A 23,268-nucleotide genomic window follows, 5' to 3' on the forward strand; every position below is an offset into this window, starting at 1 on the left:
GAGAGGTGTCAAGGGAGGGAAATTGGACTGGGAGGTGCTGGCATGGGACAGGGAGGAGATTTGGAAAGATTGTGAGTGACTGGGAGGGGAGTGGGCAGGTGGTGGGAGGGTGTGAAAGGTGGTTGGAGTGGCATGGGAGGGGACTGGGATATACTGGGAGCCAGTGGGATGGGCTGGGAAGGATTGGGAGGGGGCTGGGTGGGACTGATAGAGGACTGGGAGGAAATGGGAGAGGACTGTGAGGGACTGGAGTTGGACTGGGAAAGGACTCATCCCAGTCCTCAGTCCCTGCCAGTCCTGTCCCATTCCTTCCCAGTCCTCTCCCAGACCGTCCCAGTCCCAATCCAGTCCTTCCCAGTCCATCCCAGTGTCTCCCAGTATGCCCCAGTCCCCTTCCAGCCTAGGGTGATTGTGAGTGAGTGAGAGAGGCAGGGAGGGGAATGGGAGGGAGAGCTGGGAAGTGGGATGGGATTGGGAGGGACTGGTGAGGAGTGGGAGGAGACTGAGAGGGAAGTGGGAAAGGATGAGAGATGGAGTGGAGGGATTGGGAGGGACTGGGATGGCCTGGGAGGGGATGCGGAGGGCCTGGGAGAGAGGGATAGGGGCATGGGAGTTAGTGGAGGGGACTGGGATATACTGGGAGATAGTGGAACGGAGTGGGAGTGGATTGGGAGGGAATGGAGAGGGATCTGGAATGGATTGTGACTGGGAGAGGACTGGAATGGCACTAGGTACTGGGAGGGGACTGGGATGGAGCTGGAAAGGACTGGATTGGGACTGGGAGAGGATTGGGAGGGAAATGGGAGAGGATTGGAAGGGACTGAAAAGAACTGGGTGCGGAGTGGTATGTACTGGGAAAGGAGTGGAATGGGATTGTGAGAGAGTGGGATGGGACTGGGAGGGGTTTGGGAGGGAGTGGGTGGGATTCAGAGACACGGGGAAGGAGTGGGAGTGAGATGGACTGGGAAGGGATCTGGGAAGGACTGAGCTAAACTGGGAGAGGACTGGGAAGGAGCCTGAGAGGTGTCAGGGAGGGGAATGGGCCTGGGAGGTGCTGGGAAGGGACAGGGAGGGGACAGAGGGGAGGGGACTGGGGAGTGGGAGAGGAATGAGATGGAATGGGAGGGAGTGGAAGGGGATTGGGAGGGAAGGGAAAGGGATCTGGAATGAATTGTGAGTGACTGGGAGGGGACTGGGGACAGGGAGGGGATTAGGAGGGAGTGGGAGGTGACTGGAAGGGGACTGGGATATTCTGGGAGCCAGTGGGATGGACTGGGAAGGATTGGGATGGGGCAGGGTGGGGGTGATAGAGGACTGGGAGGGGACTGGGATGGGACTGGGAAGGGACTGGGTGGGACTGAGAGAGACTGGGAGGGGACTGAGATGGACCTGGTACGGACTGGACTGGGACTGGGAGTGGACTGGGAGGGAACTGGGAGAGGCCAGGAAGGGACTGGGAGGGGAGTGGGAGGGATTGAGAGGACCTGGGAAGGCCTTGGAGGAGACTGGGAGGGCATTGGGATGGAGTGGGACGGAGTGGGAAGGGGCCTGAGAGGTGTCAGGGAGGAGAGTGGCCTGGGAGGGCATTGGGAGGGAATGGGAAGGAATCTGGAATGGATTGTGAGTGACTGGGAGGGGACTGGGCCAGAGTGGGAGGGTGTGAAAGGTATTTGGGGTGGCCTGGAAGGCATTGTGAGGGACTGGGAGGGGACTGGGATGTACTGGGAGCTAGTGGGATGGGCTGGGAAGGATTGGGAGGGGGCTGGGTGGGACTGATAGAGGACTGGGAGGAAATGGGAGAGGACTGTGAGGGACTGGAGTTGGACTGGGAAAGGACTCATCCCAGTCCTCTCCCAGTCCTCAGTCCCTGCCAGTCCTGTCCCATTCCTTCCCAGTCCTCTCCCAGACCGTCCCAGTCCCAATCCAGTCCTTCCCTGTCCATCCCAGTGTCTCCCAGTATGCCCCATTCCCCTTCCAGACTAGGGTGATTGTGAGTGAGTGAGAGAGGCAGGGAGGGGAATGGGAGGGAGAGCTGGGAAGTGGGATGGGATTGGGAGGGACTGGTGAGGAGTGGGAGGAGACTGAGAGGGAAGTGGGAAAGGATGAGGGATGGAGTGGAGGGATTGTGAGGGACTGGGATGGCCTGGGAGGGGATGTGGAGGGCCTGGGAGAGAGGGATAGGGGCATGGGAGTTAGTGGAGGGGACTGGGATATACTGGGAGATAGTGGAACGGAGTGGGAGTGGATTGGGAGGGAATGGAGAGGGATCTGGAATGGATTGTGACTGGGAGAGACTGGGATGGAGCTGGAAAGGACTGGATTGGGATCGGGAGGGAAATGGGAGAGGATTAAGGATGGAGTGGAGGGATTTGGGAGGGACTGGGATGGCCTGGGAGGGGATGTGGAGGGCCTGGGAGAGAGGGATAGGGGCTTGGGAGTTAGTGGAGGGAATTGGGCTGCAGAGGGAGGGAAGTGGTAGGGACTGCAAGGGAATTGGGAGGGACTGGAGGGATTCGGAGAGGTCTGGAACGGGCCTGGGAGGGGACTTGTTGAGACCGGGACCCGTACCTGGAGGCACTGGGAGCCATCTGGGAAGCACTGGAAGCCATCCTGGGAGGACGGGGAGCCATCCTGGAGGCACTGGGAGCCATCTGGGAAGCACTGGGAGCCATCCTGGGAGGACGGGGAGCCATCCTGGAGGCACTGGGAAGCACTGGGAGCTGAACTGGGAGCCGCCATTGTGTCCCCTGCCACCATTTTGTCTCCCTCCCTCCCTCCCTGACGCTGTGAGGGGAAAGAGCGGGAAAGCCAGGCTGCGCTCTGATTGGCCAGCAGGGCTTAGGCGGGAAGCGCTCCCATTGGCTGCGCTGGGCCCAATTCCCCCACTTGGTGTGCACTTTGGGCCCAGTTCCTACCAGTTTGGGCCCAGTTTGTCCCAGTAGGGGACCACTTCCATCCCAAGCCCTGCCAGTCCTCTCCCATTTCCATCCCACTGCCTCCCAGTCTCTACCAGTCCCCTCCCATTTCCATCCCACTGCCTCCCAGTCTCTACCAGTCCCCTCCCATTTCCATCCCACTGCCTCCCAGTCTCTACCAGTCCCCTCCCATTTCCATCCCACTACCTCCCAGTCACCTCCCAGTCGTTCCCAGTCCTTCCAGGGATGGAAGTGTCGGGGACTGGGAGGGGATCTGCAAGAGACTGGAATTGACTGTGAGTGGATCTGGGAGGTACTGGGATCGGATCTGGGAGAGACTGAGAGAGACTGGAAGGGATGGTGGAGGAATGGAGGGGTCTGGGATCGGGTCTGGGAGCGACTGTGAGGGGCTGGAAGGGACGGGGAGGAATGGAGGGGTCTGGGATCGGGTCTGGGAGCGACTGTGAGGGGCTGGAAGGGACGGGGAGGAATGGAGGGGTCTGGGATTGGATCTGGGAGCGACTGTGAGGGGCTGGAAGGGATGGGGAGGAACGAAAGGGACTGGGATTGGATCTGGGAGCGACTGGGAGGGACTGGAAGGGATGGGGAGGAACGAAAGGGACGGGGCGGGGATCTGGGCGGGACTGGGAGGGATAGGGACGGGGCTGGGATCGACTGGGAGGGGTTCGGGAGGGACTGGGCCGGTCCGGGCGGTATCTGTGTGGGCCTGGGAGCAGAGGAGAGCTTGGGAGCCATCCTGTGAGCACTGTGCGTTGTCCTGGAGCACTGGGAGGTACTGGGATCCATACCTGGAGGCGCTGGGAGCTGAGCTGGGAGCGCTGGGAGCCGCCACGGAGCCCCCTGCGGCCGTTTTGTCTCCCTCCCCCCTCCCTCCCGGCGCCGTGAGGGGAAAGAGCGGGAAAGCCAGGCCGTGCTCTGATTGGCCAGCGGCGTTTGGGCGGGAAGCGCTCAGCCTCTGCGCTCTGGCAGGCTCTGGGGGGTCTCACTCTGGGTTTCGGTGTCCCCTTTGGCTCGGCCCCCCCAGCCACGGCTCCAGGGGTCTGGGGGTATCGAAAGCGCCTTTGGGGGCATCTAAAGGCGTCAGGGGTGAGCTGGAGGGGGTCTGCGGGTATCTAAAGGAGGCCTGTGGCCATGTAGAGGGGTCAGGGACCCTCGTAAAGGGGTCCGTGGGCACCTAGAGTGGGTCTGGCGAGATGCAAAGGTGGAGGCTGTGCTTGCTGTGCAAGGCTGCTTGTGTGTGTGTGCTTTAGGTGTGGTTTGCTCTGGGGTGCAGTCAGTGTGTGCTGCTGTCCAGCCGAAGCACTGCAGAGCTGCTGCTTCTCCTTGCAGCACACGCTCAGAGGACAGGTCCCTGGATTGCAGTGCTGCTCCAATGGCCTGTGGTGGCTGCAGGCAGCCGCGGCCCGGGGAGCCCAAGACTCAGCGTGTGGAAGGGTTGGGAGCAGCCCTGGGTGCCTGCAAGGATTCGGGAGGTGAGCTGAGCAGGTGAGATGGATCTGAGACACCTTTCAGAGCAGCTGCTGTGAGTATCTGGAGTCTTCCTGCAGCGTTGGTGCAGTTAAAGTAGAGAAAGCAGCTCTGGAAGGTTTGTGCTGCATCTTCCATCCAGCTGCGTTCTGCAGCCCCTGGGAAGGTGTTGGTTGGTAGAGCGCATCTGTGGGAGGTGTGAAGGGAGCTGGGGGTCTGTCTGCCTGCACAGGGAGAGCTCAGCTGTCTCTGCTCGTCACAGTGCTAGAGAGCAGCTTTCAGAGCCCCGCAGCGTGCTGGAGCTGCTGCAGGAGGATCAAATGGTGTCTGCCTCCCAGACACAGGGAGAGCAGCGTGGAGCCTCCTCCTGTCTGCTTCGTCCATGTGGCAGCTGTCCTGGCACTTGTCATGCCAGTGGAGTAACTGAGCCATGCCGAGAGAGGGGAGGAAATGCAAAGCAGTGGCCCTGAGACAAATCTCACTCTTCCCACAGGCCCGAGCAGGTCTGAAACCCTGCCACGGAGAGGCACAGGCCCCGCAGCAGTGCCTGCATTTCAGCAGCTGCCCATCGGAGCTAAGCACAGCCTCGGCTCAGAGGTGAGGGCATGGCTGTGAGAGTGCAGCTGTCACCAGCACCTGCTCCTCTCCGTGCTCCAGTGGGGCCAAACATTTCAGATCCACCGCTCCTCTGGGGACTGCAGCACTGAGGACTAATTTGAGGGTGGGTTTATGTTGGGTTGGTTGGTTTGGGTTTGGTTGTTTTTTTCCCAGGTGCCAAAGCATCTGGGCCGTCTCTGATCTCACTGATCCCTTTTCTGTCATAAATGAAGCTTTACCAAAAAAGTTACAGTCGTGTCACTTCCAGCCTGATCTGCAGGGCTTGAGCAGCCACTGCCAAAGAGCAAAGCCTTTGTCAGGGCTCTCGGAGCAGCTCGTTTGTTGTGTGTGTGAAAAAGGCAACCAAGTGTCAGGGGTTGTCTTTCCCATCTTCTGGTGGGGTGCTCTGACGTGCTTTATTTCTGTCTGGCTGTCACTGGTACGTGTCCCTGGCAGCTCAGGAGCATGTCTGCTGGGCAGTGCTGGGGGCCAGGCGTCCCTCCTGTGTGTGCATGGCCCACATGGCAGCACCCTGCAGTCAGAGCTGACTGTGTGCACTGGAGGTGGAGTGTTGGAGTGGGATCAGCTCAGAGCTCTGCAAGGTCAGTGCATGGCAGTGGAAAATGAAATGCTTTGGCAGTGTTTTTACTGGGGGCATAGGAGCGTGCCCACACCTTCACAGTGTGAGTAACTGAGCTTTGTCCTTGGTTGTTTCACTCTTGGCAGGTTTGCACTTTGCTTTCCACTCCACTGGCCAAGCCAGCCAGATGTGCAGCAGCAGCAGGATGGGCACGAGGGCCCCAGCTGCTGCGGTGAATCCGTCAGCACGGACGCTGGTGCCGCTGCAGCCTGGCCCTGCAGCCTGGCAGGGTGATCTCCTTTGGCTCGGCTCCTGTGGGCTCCAGGTAGGGTTTGTCTGTGTCTGCCAGGAGGGAAGGGTTGAAAAGGAGATTGCTCAGTCAGAGCTCTGACCTAGTAGCTGAAGATTCTGTCCAGTGCAGATGCTGACAGAGCAGCTGGATGAGCAGAAAGCCTCTCGTGCAAACGGTTGTGGAGTGCTTCTCTCTGTTCCCTGCTGCTGGGAGGTGCTGACAGGTTAGAGTTAGTGGAGGGGTGTGAAGAATTTGCAGGGATCTCTAAGGGTCTGCAGACCCCTTTGAAAGGTCTGAAGTTGTCTGTAGATGTCTCTAGGGTGATGCAGGGGTCTGCAGGCACCTCTTAAATGTCTGGAGGGGTCTGTAGCTGTCTGTAGAGGTCTCTAGAGCTTTGTAGAGGAATGTGGGTGCCTGCAGCTGTCTCTAGGGGGGTGTGGAGGTCTGCAGGCACCTTTCAAATGTCTGGAGGGGTCTGTAGAGCTCTGGCAGGGTCTGTAGATTTTGGCAGGGTTCTGTAGGAGTCTCTGGGCAGCTTTTAAAGGTGTGGAGGGGTCTGCAGGTGCCTGTTGAGCTTTGTCCGTGTCTGTGGTGGTGTGTAGGTGAGTGTGGGTGTCTGCAGAGGTGTGAAGGGGTCTGTAGCTATTTGTCAGGGTCTGAGAGAGTCTGCAGAGGTCTGTAGAGTTGAGTAGGTGTTTGGAGGTTTCTGTGTGGGTCTGTAGGTGCCTGCAGGCATCACTGAAGGCTCTGGAGGGGTCTGTAGATGTGTGCAGGGGTCTGTTAAATATCTGGAGGGGTCTGGATGGGTGTGGGGAGCTCTGTAGGGGTCTGTATGTGTTTGCAGGCAGCTGCAGGGGTCCGTAGATGCCTGTAGGGATTTGCAGGGCTCTGTTAGTTCTCTGTAGAGGTCTGCCTGGGTCTGGAGGTGCCTTTTAATGGGTCTATGGAGGTCTGGAGGGCTCTACAGAGTTCTGCAGTGGTCTGTTAAAGGTGTGGAGGGTCTGTAGGTGTCTGCATTCAGTGAAGGAGTTCTTTGGCTCCAGGACACTTTTGTCCAGTGTCTCTAAAGTGTGACTGTCCCAAATGAGATAGAGGTGCACTGGCAGCGTGTTTGCAGATGGCCCCTGGGACTCTCTACGGCACCCACAGACCCTTCCCCTCCCCCCCAGCCACCTCTGACCCCCGTCAAAACCTCACCCGGGGACCCCCATGGCACCCCCAGACCCTTCCTCTGCTCCACTGCCCCCTCCCCCCAGCCACCTCGGACCCTTCCCAAGGCGCCCCCAAACCCCCCCAACCCCGGGGCCGCCTACAACACCCCCAGACCCTCCCCCTACCCCCTTCAGCCACTTCGGACCCCCCCCAAATCCCCCTGCGACCCCCCCAAGCGCCCCTGGCAACCACTGACTCATCCCCAGACCCTCCCCCCACTGCTCGCCCCCCCCAGCCACCTCATCCCCCCCCCCCGGGACTCCTCAAACCCCCCCAGCCCCTTCCCCCGCCCCCCCCGAGCCCTCTTGGACCCCTCCCGGGACCCCCCAACTCCGCCTAAGACCCCCCCGGGGCTGGGTACAGCCGCAGCAGCTCGCTCCGCGCCGCCATCTTGCCTCCGTGCCGTCACTTCCGGCTGGCAGGCGACGCTCTGGGCTCTCCTCTCGCTGGTCAAAGCCGCTCTAGGCCTCCGAGGTCCTCCAGGCGCCACTGCGAGCGGCTCTGGGCCAAAGCAATGTCTGTGCTCAGCTGCAGGGATGGATTTGCCTGCACTCAAGCTGCTGCTGCCAGAGCCCCTCCGTGTCAATCTGTGCTGCTGTTGGGTTCTGCAGCTCTCTCCAGCAAGCATGGCATGAGCTGAAGGAGCAGCAGGAGCAGCATGGCCGTTCCCCAGGCAGCAGGAGGGTTCAGCCCAGCACCAGCTCATGCGGGAGGAGCAGATGCTGAGGAACATCCCCCACGAGACGCAGGTGGCCAAAGAGGCTGGGTCAGGTAAGGCTTTGTGTGGAGTTTGTGCTCCTTCTGGCAGTCAGGTGCACCGGTTCTGAGGAGTAGAAGCATGGAGTGGTTGCTGTTGGAGAAGAGCTTCCAAATCATCCAGGGCAGCCCTTAAGGCAGCACTGCCAGGTCACCCCCAAAGCATGTCCCTGAGCAGCACAGCTGTAGGACTTTGCCTCCCTCCAGGTAGTTGCAGCCAGCAGTGAGGTCACTGATCAGACTCTGTGCTCAGAGCAGAGCTGCTGCAACCCTCTCAGCATCTTGGTGGCCTCCTCTGCACTGGCTCCAACACTTCCATGTCCTTCTTGTGCTGGGGGCTCCAGAACTGCCCCCAGGACTGCAGATGGGGTGTGAGGAGAGCAGAGGCAAGGGGCAGAATCCCCTCCCTTGCCCTGCTGCCCACACTGCTCTTGCTGGAGCCCAGCACAGGGTTGCTGTCTGGGCTGCACTCACACTGCAGGCTCCTCTTGAGCTTTGCATCAGCCCAGAGCCCCAGGGCCTGTTCCTCAGGGCTGCTCTCAGCCGTTCCCCATCCAGCCTGGAGTTGTGCTTGGGATTGTGCCCACCCAGGTGCAGGACCTTGCACTTGGCCTTGATGAATGCCATGAGGTTGGCCTGGGCGCACCTCTGCAGCCTGCCCAGTTTGTAACTGGGGCTGTAAAGAATGGTTATGCATTGCCTGTGCTTCTGATTTCAGGAGAGTCCCATTTCATTCTTGATGCTTTCTTTAAGAGAGGCATACAACTGAGCTCCCTCAGAGAAGCAGCATGAAGTGCATGAAGGATGCTGGCTGCACTCAGTACAGACAAGGCACATTGGAGTAGGTTAACAAGATGCTTGACATTTGCCCTTAATGGTCATTGTCTTCAAATGCATCATTCGGGAGTGAAGTTGCTTGGCATTTGCAGTTGACTACTTCTTCTCTGGCCTTTGGAGTGAAGGAAGGGAAAAACCAGAGTTGAACACGTCAGCTCTGTAAGTTTTCTCTGGGTGATCAAAGCATGCACAACATCCTGTGCTTGTGCTCTGGAAGATTCTAGGAGCTTCCCGGGGACTCAGGGAGCACAAGTTCTGGATTTCTGTGGGCTGTCTCTAGATGAACACCTGAGTGCAGTGAATCTAAAAGCAGCTGTCTCTCATTTGAAGTTCAAGTGATGTGATTGATCTGGTGCTTTATAGGTGCCAAAAAGGAGAGCTTCTTCACCTGCTTCTCCGGTGCAAGCTCTTCTGTCTGTCTGCTGAGATGTTTCTGCCTGTTTCTCTGGCAGAGAAGTGTTTGCTTTTTGGGCTGGGTAAGTAGGAGATTTGTTTTGTTGATTTGATTTGTTTTGTCGCTGAATACTTGGTGCAGCTGGCCTCAGATGCTGTTTCTTCACAAAGGACACACTACTGTGTGATTGGTGGGCATAGAAGCAGTAATTGCTGACAGAAGCACGCTTGTGACCTTGGCTGTAAATTCATGAACAGGCATTACAGTGTTTCTGTCTCTGCAAGCCAAAGTACTCTCATGCTGAAGAACTTCTTCCTCAGATCCACTCTGAGCAGCCCTGCTCTCCCTCAGCTTCAAACCATTCCCCTTGCCCTGTCTTTAGACACCCTTATGGAAAAAGTCCCTCTGCAGCCTTCCTGCTGCAGGTTCCCTTCAGGTACTGGGAGGTAGCTTTAAAGTCTCCCTGGAGTCTTGTCCCCTTCAGGCTGAGCAGCCCCAGCTCCCTCAGCCTATCCTCTTAGAAGTGCTCCAGCCCTTGGCTCATCCTCGTGGTCCTGCTCTGAACTGGTTCCAGCAGTTTTTTGTTCTTCAGCTGGACTGTGGCCATGTGGAATGTTTTGGGTTGTGCTTTTGCCTTTGCATGCTGAAAGACTTCCTGTGTTACCTTAGTAGTACGTTTCATGTGCAAGGTTCCTGTCTGTGATCTCTTGCTGCTGGGGAAGTCATGAGCTACCTGTGGGGGTGTGAAATGCAATAAGCTTCGATCGCGTTGCCTGCACGGATGTGAGGGGACAAAGTACTGCTGAGAAGCTTTTCTGTACCATTCTCTTCCCCCTTCCCCTCTTGCCTTTAAGGGAACACACACAGGGAGAAGCTCACTGAGCGCCCTCTGACATGCTGTAGGAATTCTTTGCTTTGCAGTGTTTTACACTGTGGCTCTTCAAACCTGTAACCCATCTGCTTTCCATTGCCAGCGAGCTGACCATCCGTACTACCGTCGCCTTGAATGCCTCCAACCAGCAGTGTTTGCTGCCAGACAGACACCTGGAGAAGACAGAGGACATGGTTAAGTTCATGAAGGATATCTTGGATGGTGCTGCTGAAGTAAGTCTTTGTTGTGGCTTGAGATATATTGGTTGGTGTTTGGTTTTTCCCTCCTTAGCTGCGGTGGCGCTCTCCCCCCCACCCCCTCCTCTTCGCGCGCTCTCCCCCCCCACCCCCTCCTCTTCGCGCGCTCTCCCCCCCCACCCCCTCCTCTTCGCGCGCTCTCCCCCCCCACCCCCTCCTCTTCGCGCGCTCTCCCCCCCCCACCCCCTCCTCTCGCGCTCTCTCCCCCCCCACTCCCCCCCCTCCCCTCCTCTCGCGCTCTCTCCCCCCCCACCCCTCCTCCTTCGCGCTCTCTCCCCCCCCACCCCCTCCTCGTCGCGCTCTCTCCCCCCCCACCCCCTCCTCGTCGCGCTCTCTCCCCCCCCACCCCCTCCTCGTCGCTCTCTCCCCCCCCACCCCCTCCTCGTCGCTCTCTCCCCCCCCACCCCCTCCTCGTCGCTCTCTCCCCCCCACCCCCTCCTCGTCGCTCTCTCCCCCCCACCCCCTCCTCGTCGCTCTCTCCCCCCCCACCCCCTCCTCGTCGCTCTCTCCCCCCCACCCCCTCCTCGTCGCTCTCTCCCCCCCACCCCCTCCTCGTCGCTCTCTCCCCCCCCACCCCCTCCTCGTCGCTCTCTCCCCCCCCACCCCCTCCTCGTCGCTCTCTCCCCCCCACCCCCTCCTCGTCGCTCTCTCCCCCCCACCCCCTCCTCGTCGCTCTCTCCCCCCCACCCCCTCCTCGTCGCTCTCCCCCCCACAATAACGAGAGCCACACCAGAGGCCAGAGTTGTACTGTCTCAGCAAAGGGCAAAGGAAGCAACGAGATGCTGTAGGGACTCTGACTCTTGCTGCCAGGCTGCAACAAGAGGAAGGCAGATTCTGGCCCCCAAGAGGTGAAAACAAGAGAGGAGCAAGGCAGGAAGCACAAAAGCAAACCTCTCTCATGAAGGAAACAGCACAACTTCAAGCACAGCTTTAAGCACAGCATACCAAGGAGGAACAGAAATCCCAAGCAGAGCAGAGGGGAGGAGTGGCTTAGAGAAAAGCAAAAGCACCCCACAAAGCACACAGCCAAAACACCACCCCACAAAGGACACAGCCAACCTACCCCCGCAAAGGGGAGCAGCCAAAGGCTTCTGCCTCTCCTGGGGCAACTTAAAAAGGGGAGGTCAATTGAAGTCTCCTCCCACCCCAGCTGTGGCCACTTTGCCCTCCCTGCTCAGTGCCCTTTATAAGCAGAGCAGGAGGAGCCCAGCCCCAAGCTGGGCCCATTGCGGGCCAAGGGATCCTCCGCCTGGCATCCCAGGTGGGTGTGCACGGGTGAGCACTGGGTGCGTGGTGGAGGGTTTCAAAGGCCGGGGGGTCTGGCTGGCCCCCCAGCTAGCTAGGGCCACCTTAGGGCTGGGCTACTGACCCACTGCAACATTCCCCTTAGCTCACGGGTGCTAAGTCTGTGTTGTTACTGAGGCTGAGGTTTCTCTAGGAGGTTGGATCCTCGAGGGTTTTGCTCTGGGTTCTGCGATGGAGGCAAAGATGGAGCAGGAGCACCAACTGGAGCTGGTAATGGATCAGCAGCAGCAGCTGGTAATGGAACTGGTAATGGAGCAGAAGCTGGTAACGTAGAGTGGAGAGGAGGAGGAGGAAAGCAGCAGAGACTGCCCGGGGGAAGGCAGAGAGTGGGGGCAGGACGGCAGGGGCTGCCCAGGGAAAGGTGGAGGGCAGCAGCAGGAGGGCAGGGAAGAGGTACAGAGCTTTCAGGTGCTGAGCTTCAACAGAAAGACCTCATGGAAAAGAAAAGAGACTAACTTGTTTAGCAAAAGTACTCTCTGGAATTTCCCAAATCACTTATTTATTGAAGGGAGTCATTTGTTGGTCATTGTCATCACGAGAGAGGACCTTTTGGTTTGCATTAGGGTGGTTTGGGCTTGCCTGTAACTCCAGGCCCCTCAGAAATTGACAGGGGGGGAAAATCCCCAACCCATGGATGTTCTCTTGGTTGTCTTTACTAAATAAAAAAAGAGCAAGTGCAACTGAAAGAGCTTTGCAGGTAACAACTCTGTGACACTGTTTGGAGAGTTTTGAATTGGTCATTGCCAGCGAGATCAAGGTAGTGCCCCTTGGCCTTGCTGCATGTGGTGAACTGCTCCTAACACAGCCCAGCTGAACACAGAGTCAGGTGAAATGAAGGCTGAAGAGATAGGAAAAGTCTTTCTCAGCCTCATAGCTAAAGACAGTTTAGTTTCCCCAAGAAGTCCCATTCTACCTGTTGTGCATTGGTTTGATGCCAAAGCCAAACAACTGCCCCAGACCTTTCTATTTTCTCAGCTTTGGTGTAAATGAATATGAATTGAGGTTGGATGAGGCCCTGAGCAGCCTGTTGCAGTGGGAGGTATCCCTGCCTAGAGCAGAGGGTTGGGACTGGATGATCCTTGAGGTCCCTTCCAACCCAAACCATTCAATGAAGTCTTTTATCAGTCTTTTATAGGATTAGTGACAGTGGGGAATGTTTGCTTGCTATGGGATGAGGGAGCTGTTTCCTAAATGGAATGTTCATTAGTTCTTTAGCACCTGAAAATGTTGGCAGGCTACTTGATAAACCTCCTGGAACACAGGGGCCTGTTGAATTGTTTTCCCAGTGCCTGAACAACTTACAGTGCTGTAATGGGTTAGCCTCCTGTTTCCCTCCAACACAGAAGTGAGGCAAAAGTAACACAGCCAAGGAAAAACCCTCTGGGTTGAGATCAAGAGGTAAATACAAAATGAGATCCTGCAGTGCACAATTACCTTAGCCTGTTTCTGTTTGCAGAAAGCAGGAGTCAGCCACCTGCCACCCATCCCCTCCTGACCCCAACCCCAGAAACCCAAAGCAGCACTTGGCACAGGAGGTCTCTCGTGTTGCAGTCTCACCTTCAAGCCCTGGAATACTTTGCTTCAGCCAGCAGCATGGGGTTGGATACCAACAGCAGAGACGACTTAACCTGTGATTAAGTGAACTTCAAGTTTTCTGACTCCACAGTAGAACTTGATAAAGAAAGATGTGAATGGAAGCAGGCTCTGACTGCTCTGTGTAACTGATGAGAAGCTTTCTGAAGGAGGTGAATTTGTTTTACAGCCCTTCACTCAGCTGGTTACAGATCTTCAAGGTAGCTGCTGGTGCAATGTCTGTTGGAGACTGTTAGCCACTCTGAAGGAGGGAGTTAGTGGAGCATCATAGGAACATGTAGAGAGATTGGTCAGGAAAAGGCATTTGTGTTACCCTTTTGAGTCATTTGAGTCACTTTTATTGTAATCCCATGGCTGAGAGCAGGACTCCTTTGTGTCCAGGGTTAAAATCTTCAAGGAGAAACAGTGCCAAGGCTCTGAATTGATTTGGACTTGGTGCTGCTAGTTACAGTGTAGGACAGTTAAGGCAGTCCTGTGTTTTGTGATTTGCCTTTTTTCCTACCGTTCTAGTTTTGGCTCGGGCTAGTGTGAAGTGTCTCTGGATCGAGGTCCTTGTGGTCCCTTCTGACCCTGACTGATTCTAGGATTCCAGCAAGCAGCTTTTGACTTAAAAACCCCTGAGGTCACTGCAGCACCTCTCTATGGAATAAAAGAAAGGGATTTTGCTGCACTGCTGAGAACTGTTTCCAGCTCTGAGCCTTTGTTGTTGTGGTTGTTTTTGGTTCGTGTTTATAAACAGCAGTAGCTAAGCAATCCTCTCTGAGCTATGGACCAGAATCTGCTGCATCCTGTGCAAGAAGCAGATCCCAGTGTGATCTGGTGCAGCTGTAGCACTTCCTAACTGCTAGGTTTGGGAGGAGGGCATGTGTCTCAGTCGTTTCTGAGCTGTGGTAGCAATCAGGTGTCTGCTTAAGTCTTGACCCTCTGCCACGTGCTGCCACGTTCACCAGATCTTTCTCCCGGCTTCAGGGAGAGAAGGAGTGTCCAGCTCCCAGAGTGGGTGTCAGAAGCGATGTGAAGTGAAAGGGGTTTGCTGAGGTCATGTAGAAAGTTGTGTGAGGGAATCTGGCAGTTTGGTTTTTGATTTCTTCAGTCTCTAAAGTTTTTCTTGGAGCAGCTTCACTGCAATCCTTTTAAATGCACAGAGTATCAGCACAGGCCCTTTTAGACAGTCCTCCAGCTTTGCTGCAGGTCCCTTTCAGATACTGCAGCGTAGCTCGAAGCTCTGCCTTCTCTTCTGCAGCCTCCACAGCCCCAGTTCTTTCAGTCCTGCTTCCCAGGAGAGGTGCTGCAGTCCTCTGCTCATCTTTGTGGCCCTCATCTGGCAGAAGAGCTGTGTTTTTCCTCTAGCTCCTGCAGAAGGGCCTTAATTCTGGTGTCAGCAGCTCCCCCTGTGTCTCCTCTGCTGTCTCTAAATCCCTCAAGAGTAGATCAAGAAAGTCCTGAGTAGCCCCAGCTGGAGTTGAGAGCTGTCCCTATAAACTGAGTGTGTAGGAGTGGCAGAGCGTGGGCTGTGCCTTGCGTGCGGTGTGCTGTTGGCAAAGGCAATAGGCAGAGCGGCGCTGGGCTGAAGGCGCTGCCCCCGGCCGGGCGCAGAGGCGCTCTCGGTTGTGTGTGCTGCCCTCCTGTGTTTGCTCGTGGGTACTGCAGTTGTGTAGCGGCTGCGGTGTGGCGCCGGTGCTGAGTGCTGCCACCGTGTGTTTGCTGGTCCACACTGCATTTCCTCAGCCGCGGCGGTCCCCCGTTTTCCTGCCTCGTCTCTAAAGGCCGTGCACGATTGAAGTGGCTGAAAGCTGAGGGGAGGGGAGGAGAGGAGAGGAGGGGAAGGTGAGGGGTGGGAGGGAGAGCTGAGAACTGGTTTGGATTTGTAAGTATTGGAGTGAGGAGTTAAAGGCGGCAGGCAGGGGGGGCGGGCCGGCGCTCGGGCCGGCTCGGGGTGACAGATTTGGAGCTTCCTTTGGAGGAGGAGTTCAGGAGGTGGCTGCTGATTGGTGGATTGTGGTGGGCGTGGTTTGCCGCTTGTTCTGCCTCCCTCATTTGCATACATTTCAATATCAGGCTCTGCCTTTGAGTACCTTGGACATGTGTTTGGGGTTGGGGAGGGGTTACCGGGAGGGTCAGCAGCTGATTTGTGGATCCTGTGGGGGCTGTGGGCATGGTCACCCCTGTGCCCCGCCCCCTCATTTGCATAAATGAAGGCAGGGTCCACCTGGCGGAGTTTGGTGCTTTATTGGGAGGGGAAACTGGTTAGGATCGGGAGGGTCAGCAGCTGATTGGTGCGTCCTCTGGCGTGGGCGGGGCCTGCCCCTGCCCTGCCCCGCCCCTCCGAAGCGCTCAATGGTCTCCAGCACAGCCCCAGCAGCTCCAGGAAGGAGGAGACCTCCCCCCGCAGGCCTCCAGCCCCCCGGGAGACCCAGAGCCTGTGGGGGGAGGGCTCAGGAACCCCCAGACCCTCCCAGGGACCCCCAGACCCTCCTAGGGACCTCCCAGGGACCCCCATATTCGCCCACTGTCCTCCCAGAGACCCCCACTCACCTCCTTGTATGCCCCCACTAATCCCCCAGCCCCTCCCCATCCCCGCCCAGCGCTCTCCAGTGCCCACTCAGGCCCTCAGCTTGTCCCCGCAGCACTGCGGCCTGGCCTGGGGGCGCTGCTGAGGCCCTCACCGAATCGCCACCGCTCGCCGCAGCCTGTCAGTGGCCATCTGCAAGCTGGCACTGCCCTCACCGAGTGGGCACTGATCTCACCAAGATGGCATTGAACGCGACGGGTTGGAGGGGACCTTATCAATATGGCGCCGAGCGCGACTGACTGGAAGAGACCTCACCAATATGGCGCTCAGCGCGACGGGTTGGTGTGACTTCACCAATATGCGCCGAGAGCGACGGTCTGGAAGTGACCTCACTAACATGGCGACAGGAGCGACAGGCTGAATGTGACCTTACCAAGATGGCGCCGAGCGCGACGGTCTCGCTGTGACCTCATCAATGCCGCGCCGCGGGCTGCCGCTGCCGGCAGCAATCTGGCACTGGCCGCGGCAGGCTGGCAATGCCCTCACTGAGTCGCCAGCAGTCGCCGCAGGCTTGCAATGGCCCTCTGCAAGCTGGCACTAGACTCACCGAGTTGTAGTGACCTCACCAAGAAGGCGCCGAGAGCGACGGACTTGCTGTGACCTCATCAATACAGCGCCGAGCGCGTCGAGTTGGTCAGACCTTACCAAGATGGCGCCGAGTGCGACGGGTTTGAAAAGACCTCACCAAGATGGCGCCAAGCGCGACGAGTTGGCAGTGACCTCATCAATACGGCGCCGAAACGCCGCAAGCCGGCGGTGACCTCACCAATATGGCGCTGAACGCCGCGGTCCTGGCGCTGCCCGCAGCAAGCTGGCAATGCCCTGACCGAGTCGCCACCGCTCGCCGCAAGCTGGCAGTGACCCTCTGCAAGCTGGCGCCGCCCTCCATGAGCTGGCACTGCCCCCTCCTAGGCTGGCAGTGCCCTCATCACGACGGCGCCGCCGGCAGCGCAGGCTCGGCAGTAACCTCACCAAGATGGCGCCGAGCGCGACGGGTTGGACGTGACCTCACCAATATGGCGCCGAGCGCCACAGTTTGGACGTGTCCTCACCAAAATGGCGCCGAGCGCGACGTGCTGGTGTTGACCTCATCAATAAGCGCCGAAACGCCGCAAGCCGGCGGTGACCTCACCAAGATGGCGCCGACGTCCCGCCTGCGACGCTGACCTCACCAAGGTGGCTCCGGGGGCGGTTCCCGCCGCCCCTCCCCTCTCGCATGCGCAGAGCGCTCAGGCCAGGCCGCAGGGAGGGGCGCAGGGGACAGAGCCACTCTGAAGGCTGCCCGGGGGGCATCTGGGCCCCGGAGGTGGTGAGTGGGGGTCGGAGGGGGGGGGAGAGGTCTGTGTGGGGTGGGGGTCGCCGCGGGGGGGGGGGGCGGGGGGCAGTGGGGGGCAGGGGGGGGGAGGGCCTGGAGCGTCCCCAGCAGCCTGGAGGGGAACAGGGAGGGGAGGAGGGGGAGGGGCACGGACACATACCCGGGGGGGGGGGTCCGGGAGGCCGTGGGGGAGGTCCTGAGGGGTCAAAGTTGGGGGCGAGGCCGCGGGGCCTGGGCCTGGGCCTGGGCCCTTTGCTGAGGCCTGCTGGGAGGGGTGGGCGGAGAGGCCTGGGAGGGGTTTGGGGGTCCCTGGGGGGGACAACCTGGGGAGGGATTTGGGGGTCTCTGAGGGGGACCTGGGGAGGGATTTGGGGGTCTCTGGGGGGGGTCTTCGAGGTGGATCTGGGGAGGGATTTGGGGGTGTCTGGGGGGGCTCTTTGGGGGGGACCTGGGGAGGGGTTTGGGGGTCTCTGGGGGGGGTCTTCGATGGGGACCTGGGGAGGGATTTGGGGGTCTTTGAGGGGGACCTGAGGAGGGATTTGGGGGTCATTGGGGGGGACCTGGGGAGGGGTTTGGGGGTCTGTGGGGGGGTTCTTCGAGGGGGACCTGGGAAGGGATTTGGGGGTCTCTGGGGGGGGGTCCCTGGGGGGGACCTGGGGAGGGATTTGGGGGTCTCTGGGGGGGGGGGTTTGGAGGGGAGCCTGGGGAGGGGTTTGGGGGTCCCTGGGGGGGGTCTTCGAGGGGGACCTGGGGAGGGATTTGGGGGTCTCTGGCGGGGGTCTTTGGGGGGGACCTGAGGAGGGATTTGGGGGTCTCTGGGGGGGGTTCTTTGGGGGGGACCTGAGGAGGGGTTTGGGGGTCTCTGGGGGAGGTCTTCGAGGGGGACCTGGGGAGCGATTTGGGGGTTTCTGTGGGGGGTCCTGTCATGGAGAGTAGCAAAAGCTCTCTAAGCTTTTGCTATATTGTGTAGTTTCTAGTGCCTCACATTCAAGCCAGAAGCATCGAAAAACCAAAACAATCTTTCAGTCCCATGGGAAGATTTCTCCCTAGGGTAAGTGAAAGGTAAACACTGGCCATGTTTCCTTTTCACTTGGCCTTGCTTTCCAGACAACAGGGTATTGTTTTGGTTAAGTAGAAACGACTATCTTAGGCCTGCCCAGCACCTGCAGGTGGGCTGGCCTGAGGAGTGGTCTTTATATTGTTTAAGTAATGTTATCCAATTGTGTAAGTTGATTACTGTTTTTTTACCAATGTATGTGAACAACGTAAAAGTGGTCTGAATTGTGGGCTAGTCCTATTTTGGAACATTATAAAAATGGTGGACAGGCCAGGATCGAGGCTCTCCCTTGCGCTCTTGCCCTTGCCTTGCCTTGCCCTTCTGGGTTTTTCCAGCCTTTCTGGTTTTTTCCCGGACTTCTAACAACAACAAACTGCTCGCCGATATAGCCTCGCCTCGGGCGGACCCCGAGTCGCAGAGGCTAAAGCCTGCATGCCTGGACCCTCATCGGGAGAAAGGGACTCCCTGCCAAGCTACAGACTGTGAGTAGCTGACGAACTGTTAACTCAAACCTCAGAGACTCAAAGAACTCTCTTTAAACATCATAGACTCTTTAATTTGCCATTTTCGGAAATGTTACTTTGATCTCAATCAAAAGAATTCACAGTGGTGGTGTAGTTTCGGGAAGAGGGGATTCGCATTCTTTGCAATAAATCACTGATAAAATAGTCAACGCCTCGCGTGTTTCCCCCATAACTCTGCCGCGAAACTGCGTTCCACGACAGGTCCTTGGGAGGAGTATGGGGGTCCCTGGAGGGCTCTTTGGGGGGGACCTGGGGGGGGTCTTTGGGGGTCTCGGGGGGGGGGGGGGTCCTTGGGGGAGGGTCTTGGGGAGGGATTTAGGGGTCCCTGGGGGGGGTCTTTGGGGGTGTCCTTGGGTTGGATTTGGGGGTCCTTGGGTGGCTTTGGAGGGGTCTTGGGGAGGAGTTTGGGGGTTCCTGGGGGGGACAACCTGGGGAAGGATTTGGGAGGCCTTGTGGGGGGGCCCCTGGGAGAGATTTGGGAGGGGTTCTGGGGGTTTCTAGAAGGGTCTGGGGCTGTGCTAGAGGCTTCTGGGCTCATCTGCAGTGAGCCTGGGGGCCCTCGAAAGGGTCTGGGGACAGGTAAAATGGGCCTGGGGTGATGCAGCAGGGTTCAGGGGCATCAGAAGGGGCATTGTGGGCATCTAAGTTGGCCTGGGGTCCTCTGGAGGTTGCCTCCCTCTTTCTGTCTCTGTTGTTTGTTCCTGGGTGAGGGTTCTCTGCTGTGTTTGTTCTCTCTTTTTGCAGGGAGCTGAACTGCTTTGCCCCAGCCCAGCTGCAGATCTGCACTCAGCCTCAGCCCCAAGCCCTGGCAGGGTGGGATGCTTTGGTCCCAGGCCGTGGAGCTGTTTGAAATGCAATTGCTGCTTGCAGCTGGTTCAGAAATGGATTTCCTGTGGCTGTGGGGGCAGAAATGTCTCTGTGGTGAGTTGCTGCCAAGTGCCAGCCTTGCTTAAAGCCTTCTCTTAGGCCTTTCAGTGTGCTGATGGTTGCAGAGGAGAAGCTCAGGGTGTGAGGGAGTGAAAACTGAAGGGGGTGTTCAGGTGTGGGGAGAGGCCTCTGCCCTGGAGAGGCTGCTGGGCAGTGCTGCTGCAGCTAAGGTCTCCCTCGGGGAGCTGTTCCCCTCAGGGGCACTCTGGGGGCACTGTGCAGGAGGTGGCAGCCAGAAGGCAGAGCTGCCTGGGCCTCGTTGCTGTGCTGGCCAAAGCAGGTCACTTGTGCAGCTGTGCCACTTGCTGCTCAGGGCTGTGCTTGGGCAGAGAGGCAGCTGTGCCAGCAGCCTGTGCCACAGTGCAGTTGGTGCTGGTCCAGTGGAGCCTTTGCTGCTTGGGTCTGGGCTGATGGCAGTGGAGCCCCAGAGGCAGCGGTGCCAGGGCAGCTCAGCAGGGGCTGGGCTAGGGGCCGAGGCTGTGCTGCCTGCAGAGGCTTTTGTGTGCCTGTGTCGGGGTGGATTTAACATCCTTTTACTGCTGGGATGTGCTCCTGCTGCTGCCTTTCTGCTGCCCGGCTGGGAGGGGTCCAGAGGGACTGGGAGACACCAGGAGGGATTGGGAGGAGACTGGGAGGGCATTGGGATGGAGTGGGAAGGGATGCATGAGGGCCTGGGAGGGAATGTGAGTGACTGGGAGGGGAATGGGTAGGGCTGAAGGGGGTTGGGAGGAAATGGAAGAGGACTGGAAGGGACTGGGACTGAGAGAGACTGGGATGGACTGGGGAGGGGCTGGGAGGGGAATGGGATGGAGGAGGAAAGGACAGGAATGGGAATGAAGGCAATGGGGAGGGAACTAGGAGAGGACAGGGCCAGACTGGGAGGGATTGGGATGGATTCAGTGGAAGTGGGAGAGACTGGGATTGGGAGGAGACTGGGAGGGCATTGGGATTGAGTGGGAGGAGTGGGATGGACTGGGAAGGGCCTGTGAGGGGATTTGGAGGGACTGATGGGAACTGGGAGTGGAATGGGAGGGACTGGGAAGGGACTTGGAGAGGCTGAGAGAGACTGAGGCAGACTGGGAGGTGTTTGGGAGGCAGTGAGAGGGATTCAGTGGAAGTGAGAGTGACTGGGAGGGATTGGGAGGAGAGGGAGGGGTCTGGGAAGGCATCAGGGATGGCCTGAAGGGATTGGGATGGGGAAGGCCTGGGAGGTAGTGGGAGGGGACTGGGAAGGGGCTGGGAGGGGAATTGGAGGGACTGGGAGAGAGTGATAGGGGATTGGGAGTTACTGAGGGGACTGGAAGGAGACTGGGATATACTGGGAGATAGTGGAATGGACAGGGAGGGATTGTGAGGGGCTGGGTGGGACTGGAAGGGGACTGGGAAGGACTGAGAGAGACTGGGCTGGACTGAGAGGGGACTGGACTGGCAATGGGAGGGAGTGGGAAGGCATCTGGAAGGGATCAGAAGGAATTGGAAGAGACTGAGAAGGAATTTGGCATGGGAGGGTATTGGGAAAGGCTCTGGGGGGATTGCAAGAGACTGGGATGGACTGGGAAGGAGTGGGATGGGCTGGAATGGGAGTGAGAGGTGTGAGGGAGGGGAATGGGACTGGGAGGTCCTGGGATGGGACAGGAAGGGGAATGGGAGGGACTGATGGGAACAGGGAGAGGAATGGGATGGACTTGGAGGGACTGGGAAAGGACTTGGAGAGGCTGAGACTGAGCCAGACTGGGAGGGGTTTGGGAGGCACTGAGAAGTACTGGGAGGGAGTGGGAAGCCTGCAGAGGGACTGGGAGAGACTGGGAGGGGATTTGGAGGGAGTGGGAGGGGAATTGGAGGGACTGGGAGAGAGTGATAGGGGATTGGGAGTTCCTGGAGGGGACTGGAAGGGGAATGGGATATACTGGGAGGTAGAGGAATGGACTGGGAGGGAGCTGGGTGGGACTGATGGGGACTGGGAGGAAATGGGAGGGGACTGGGATGGACTGGAAGGGATTGGGAGAGAGTGGGAGGGGATGTGGAATGAATTTGGAGAGACTGGGATGGACTGGAAGGGATTGGGAGAGAGTGGGAGGGGATGTGGAATGAATGTGGAGAGATTGGGAGGGACTGGAAGGGATTGGGAGAGAGTGGGAGGAATTCAGAGAGACTGGGAGGGACTGGGGTGGAGTGGGAAGGAATAAATGAGTGACTGGGAGGGATTGGGAGAGACTGGGAGGGGATTGCGAGGGACTACTTGGAACTGGAAGAGGAATGGGATGGTCTGGGAGGGACTTGGAGAGACTGAGCCAGACTGGGAGGGGTTTGGGAGACGCTGAGAAGGACTAGGAGGGGACCAGGCTAGACTGGGGGGGGATTCAGAGGAACTGGGAGAGATTGGGAGGAGACTGGGAGGGAGTGGGATGGAGTGGGAAGGGATTGATGAGGGACTGGGAGTGATTGTGAGTGACTGGGAGAGCCATGGAGGGGAACAGGAGGAGCAGATGGGGAGTGGGATGGGATTGGGAGGGACTGGCGAGGAGTGGGAGGAGACTGCGAGGTAGTGGGAGGGAAGTGGGAAAGGATGAGGGACTGGGAGGGACTGGGAGGCAGTGGGAGGAGACTGGGAAGGGACTGGGAGGGGATTTGGAGGGACTGGGAGAGAGTCATAGGGGATTGGGAGCTGATGGAGGAGACTGGAAGGGGACTGGGATATACTGGGAGCCAGTAGGATAGACTGGGAAGGATTGGGAGAGGACTGGGTGGGAGTGATAGAGACCTGGGAGGGACTGGGAAGGGACTGGGAGAGACTGGGAGGGGACTGGGATGGACCTGGCAAGAACTGGATTGGGACCGGGAGAGGACTGTGAGAGAACTGGGATGGGCCTGGAAGGGACTGGGAAGGACTGGGAGTGTGAAAGTACTGGGAAAGGAGTGGAATGGGATTGTGAGGGACTGGGAGGGAGTGGGTGGGATTCAGAGGAACTGGGAGAGAGTTGGATGGACTGGGAAGGGATCTGGGAGAGACTCGAGGGGACTGGGATGGACTGGGAAGGGGACTGAGGTGGCATGGAGGGGTATGGGACTGGGAGGTACTGCGAAGGGACTGAGAGGGCAATGGGATGGACTGGGAGGAACTGAGGTGGAACTGGGAAGGGGGGGGAAGGCCAGAGAGAGAATGGGAGGGGAATGGGTTGGACCTGGTTAAAGACTGGATTGGGACTGGGAGAGGACTGGGAGGGTATTAGGAGAGGCCTGGAAGGGTCTGAGAAGGACTGGGATGTACTGGGAAAGGCCTGGAATGGGATTGTGAGACTGGGATGGAACTGGGGGGGGATTGGGAGGGAGTGAGTGGGATTCAGAGGAACTGGGAGAGTCTGGGATGGACTGAGAGTGGGCTGGGCTGGGAAGGGATCTGGGAAGGAGTGAGGGGACTGGGAGGGATTGGGAAGAGGACAGAGAGCTGTGAGGGAGGGGTATGGGACTGGGAGGTACTGGGATGGGACAGGGAGGGGAATGGGAGGGACTGATGGGAAGTGGGAGAGGAATGAGATGGCCTGGGAGGGGATCTGGAATGGATTGTGAGAGAGTGGGAGGGGACTGGGAAGGGATTGGGATAGACTGGGAGCTAGGGGGATGGACTGGGAAGGATTGGGAAGGGGCTGGGTGGGAGTGATAGAGGATTGGAAGGAAATGGGAGAGGACTGGAATGGGACTGGGAAGGGACCGGGATGGACCTGGTAAGGACTGGATTTGGACTGGGAGGTATTGGGAGAGGACTGTGAGGGAACTGG

At 58.4% G+C, this 23,268-nt stretch overlaps 3 protein-coding genes across 24 annotated transcripts in view; 2 read left to right on the forward strand and 1 right to left on the reverse strand.

Annotated features, from left to right (window-relative positions):
* Positions 1-13,777, forward strand: part of LOC135174550 (uncharacterized) — a 35,430-nt gene extending 21,653 nt beyond the window's left edge. For 2 of the 6 annotated variants that reach the window (XM_064141872.1, XM_064141874.1), the window contains 5 exons: positions 4,266-4,408; positions 4,897-5,000; positions 5,457-5,602; positions 5,727-5,905; positions 6,002-7,346. In XM_064141872.1, the coding sequence (XP_063997942.1) occupies positions 4,266-4,408; positions 4,897-5,000; positions 5,457-5,602; positions 5,727-5,905; positions 6,002-6,100 (671 nt within the window). In that variant the 3' untranslated portion in view covers positions 6,101-7,346. Of the gene's footprint in view, positions 1-4,265; positions 4,422-4,896; positions 5,001-5,456; positions 5,603-5,726; positions 5,906-6,001; positions 7,347-7,612; positions 7,856-8,558; positions 8,837-9,040; positions 9,154-12,960; positions 13,202-13,607 lie in introns of those variants that run through there. The other 4 variants (XM_064141875.1, XM_064141873.1, XM_064141877.1 and 1 more) reach the window with 4 other exon arrangements.
* The window catches only part of LOC135174548 (uncharacterized), a 130,337-nt gene that overhangs the window by 35,890 nt on the left and 71,179 nt on the right, over positions 1-23,268 (reverse strand). The window lies entirely within an intron of this gene.
* Positions 9,203-23,268, forward strand: part of LOC135174547 (uncharacterized) — a 199,455-nt gene continuing 185,389 nt past the window's right edge. For 3 of the 11 annotated variants that reach the window (XM_064141825.1, XM_064141827.1, XM_064141826.1), the window contains exons 1-3: positions 16,792-16,978; positions 17,955-18,035; positions 19,310-19,486. In XM_064141825.1, the coding sequence (XP_063997895.1) occupies positions 16,886-16,978; positions 17,955-18,035; positions 19,310-19,486 (351 nt within the window). In that variant the 5' untranslated portion in view covers positions 16,792-16,885. The other 8 variants (XM_064141830.1, XM_064141834.1, XM_064141828.1 and 5 more) reach the window with 7 other exon arrangements.

Source organism: Pogoniulus pusillus, unplaced genomic scaffold (assembly GCF_015220805.1).
Source record: "Pogoniulus pusillus isolate bPogPus1 unplaced genomic scaffold, bPogPus1.pri scaffold_77_arrow_ctg1, whole genome shotgun sequence".
Classification (NCBI taxonomy): Eukaryota; Metazoa; Chordata; class Aves; order Piciformes; family Lybiidae; genus Pogoniulus; species Pogoniulus pusillus.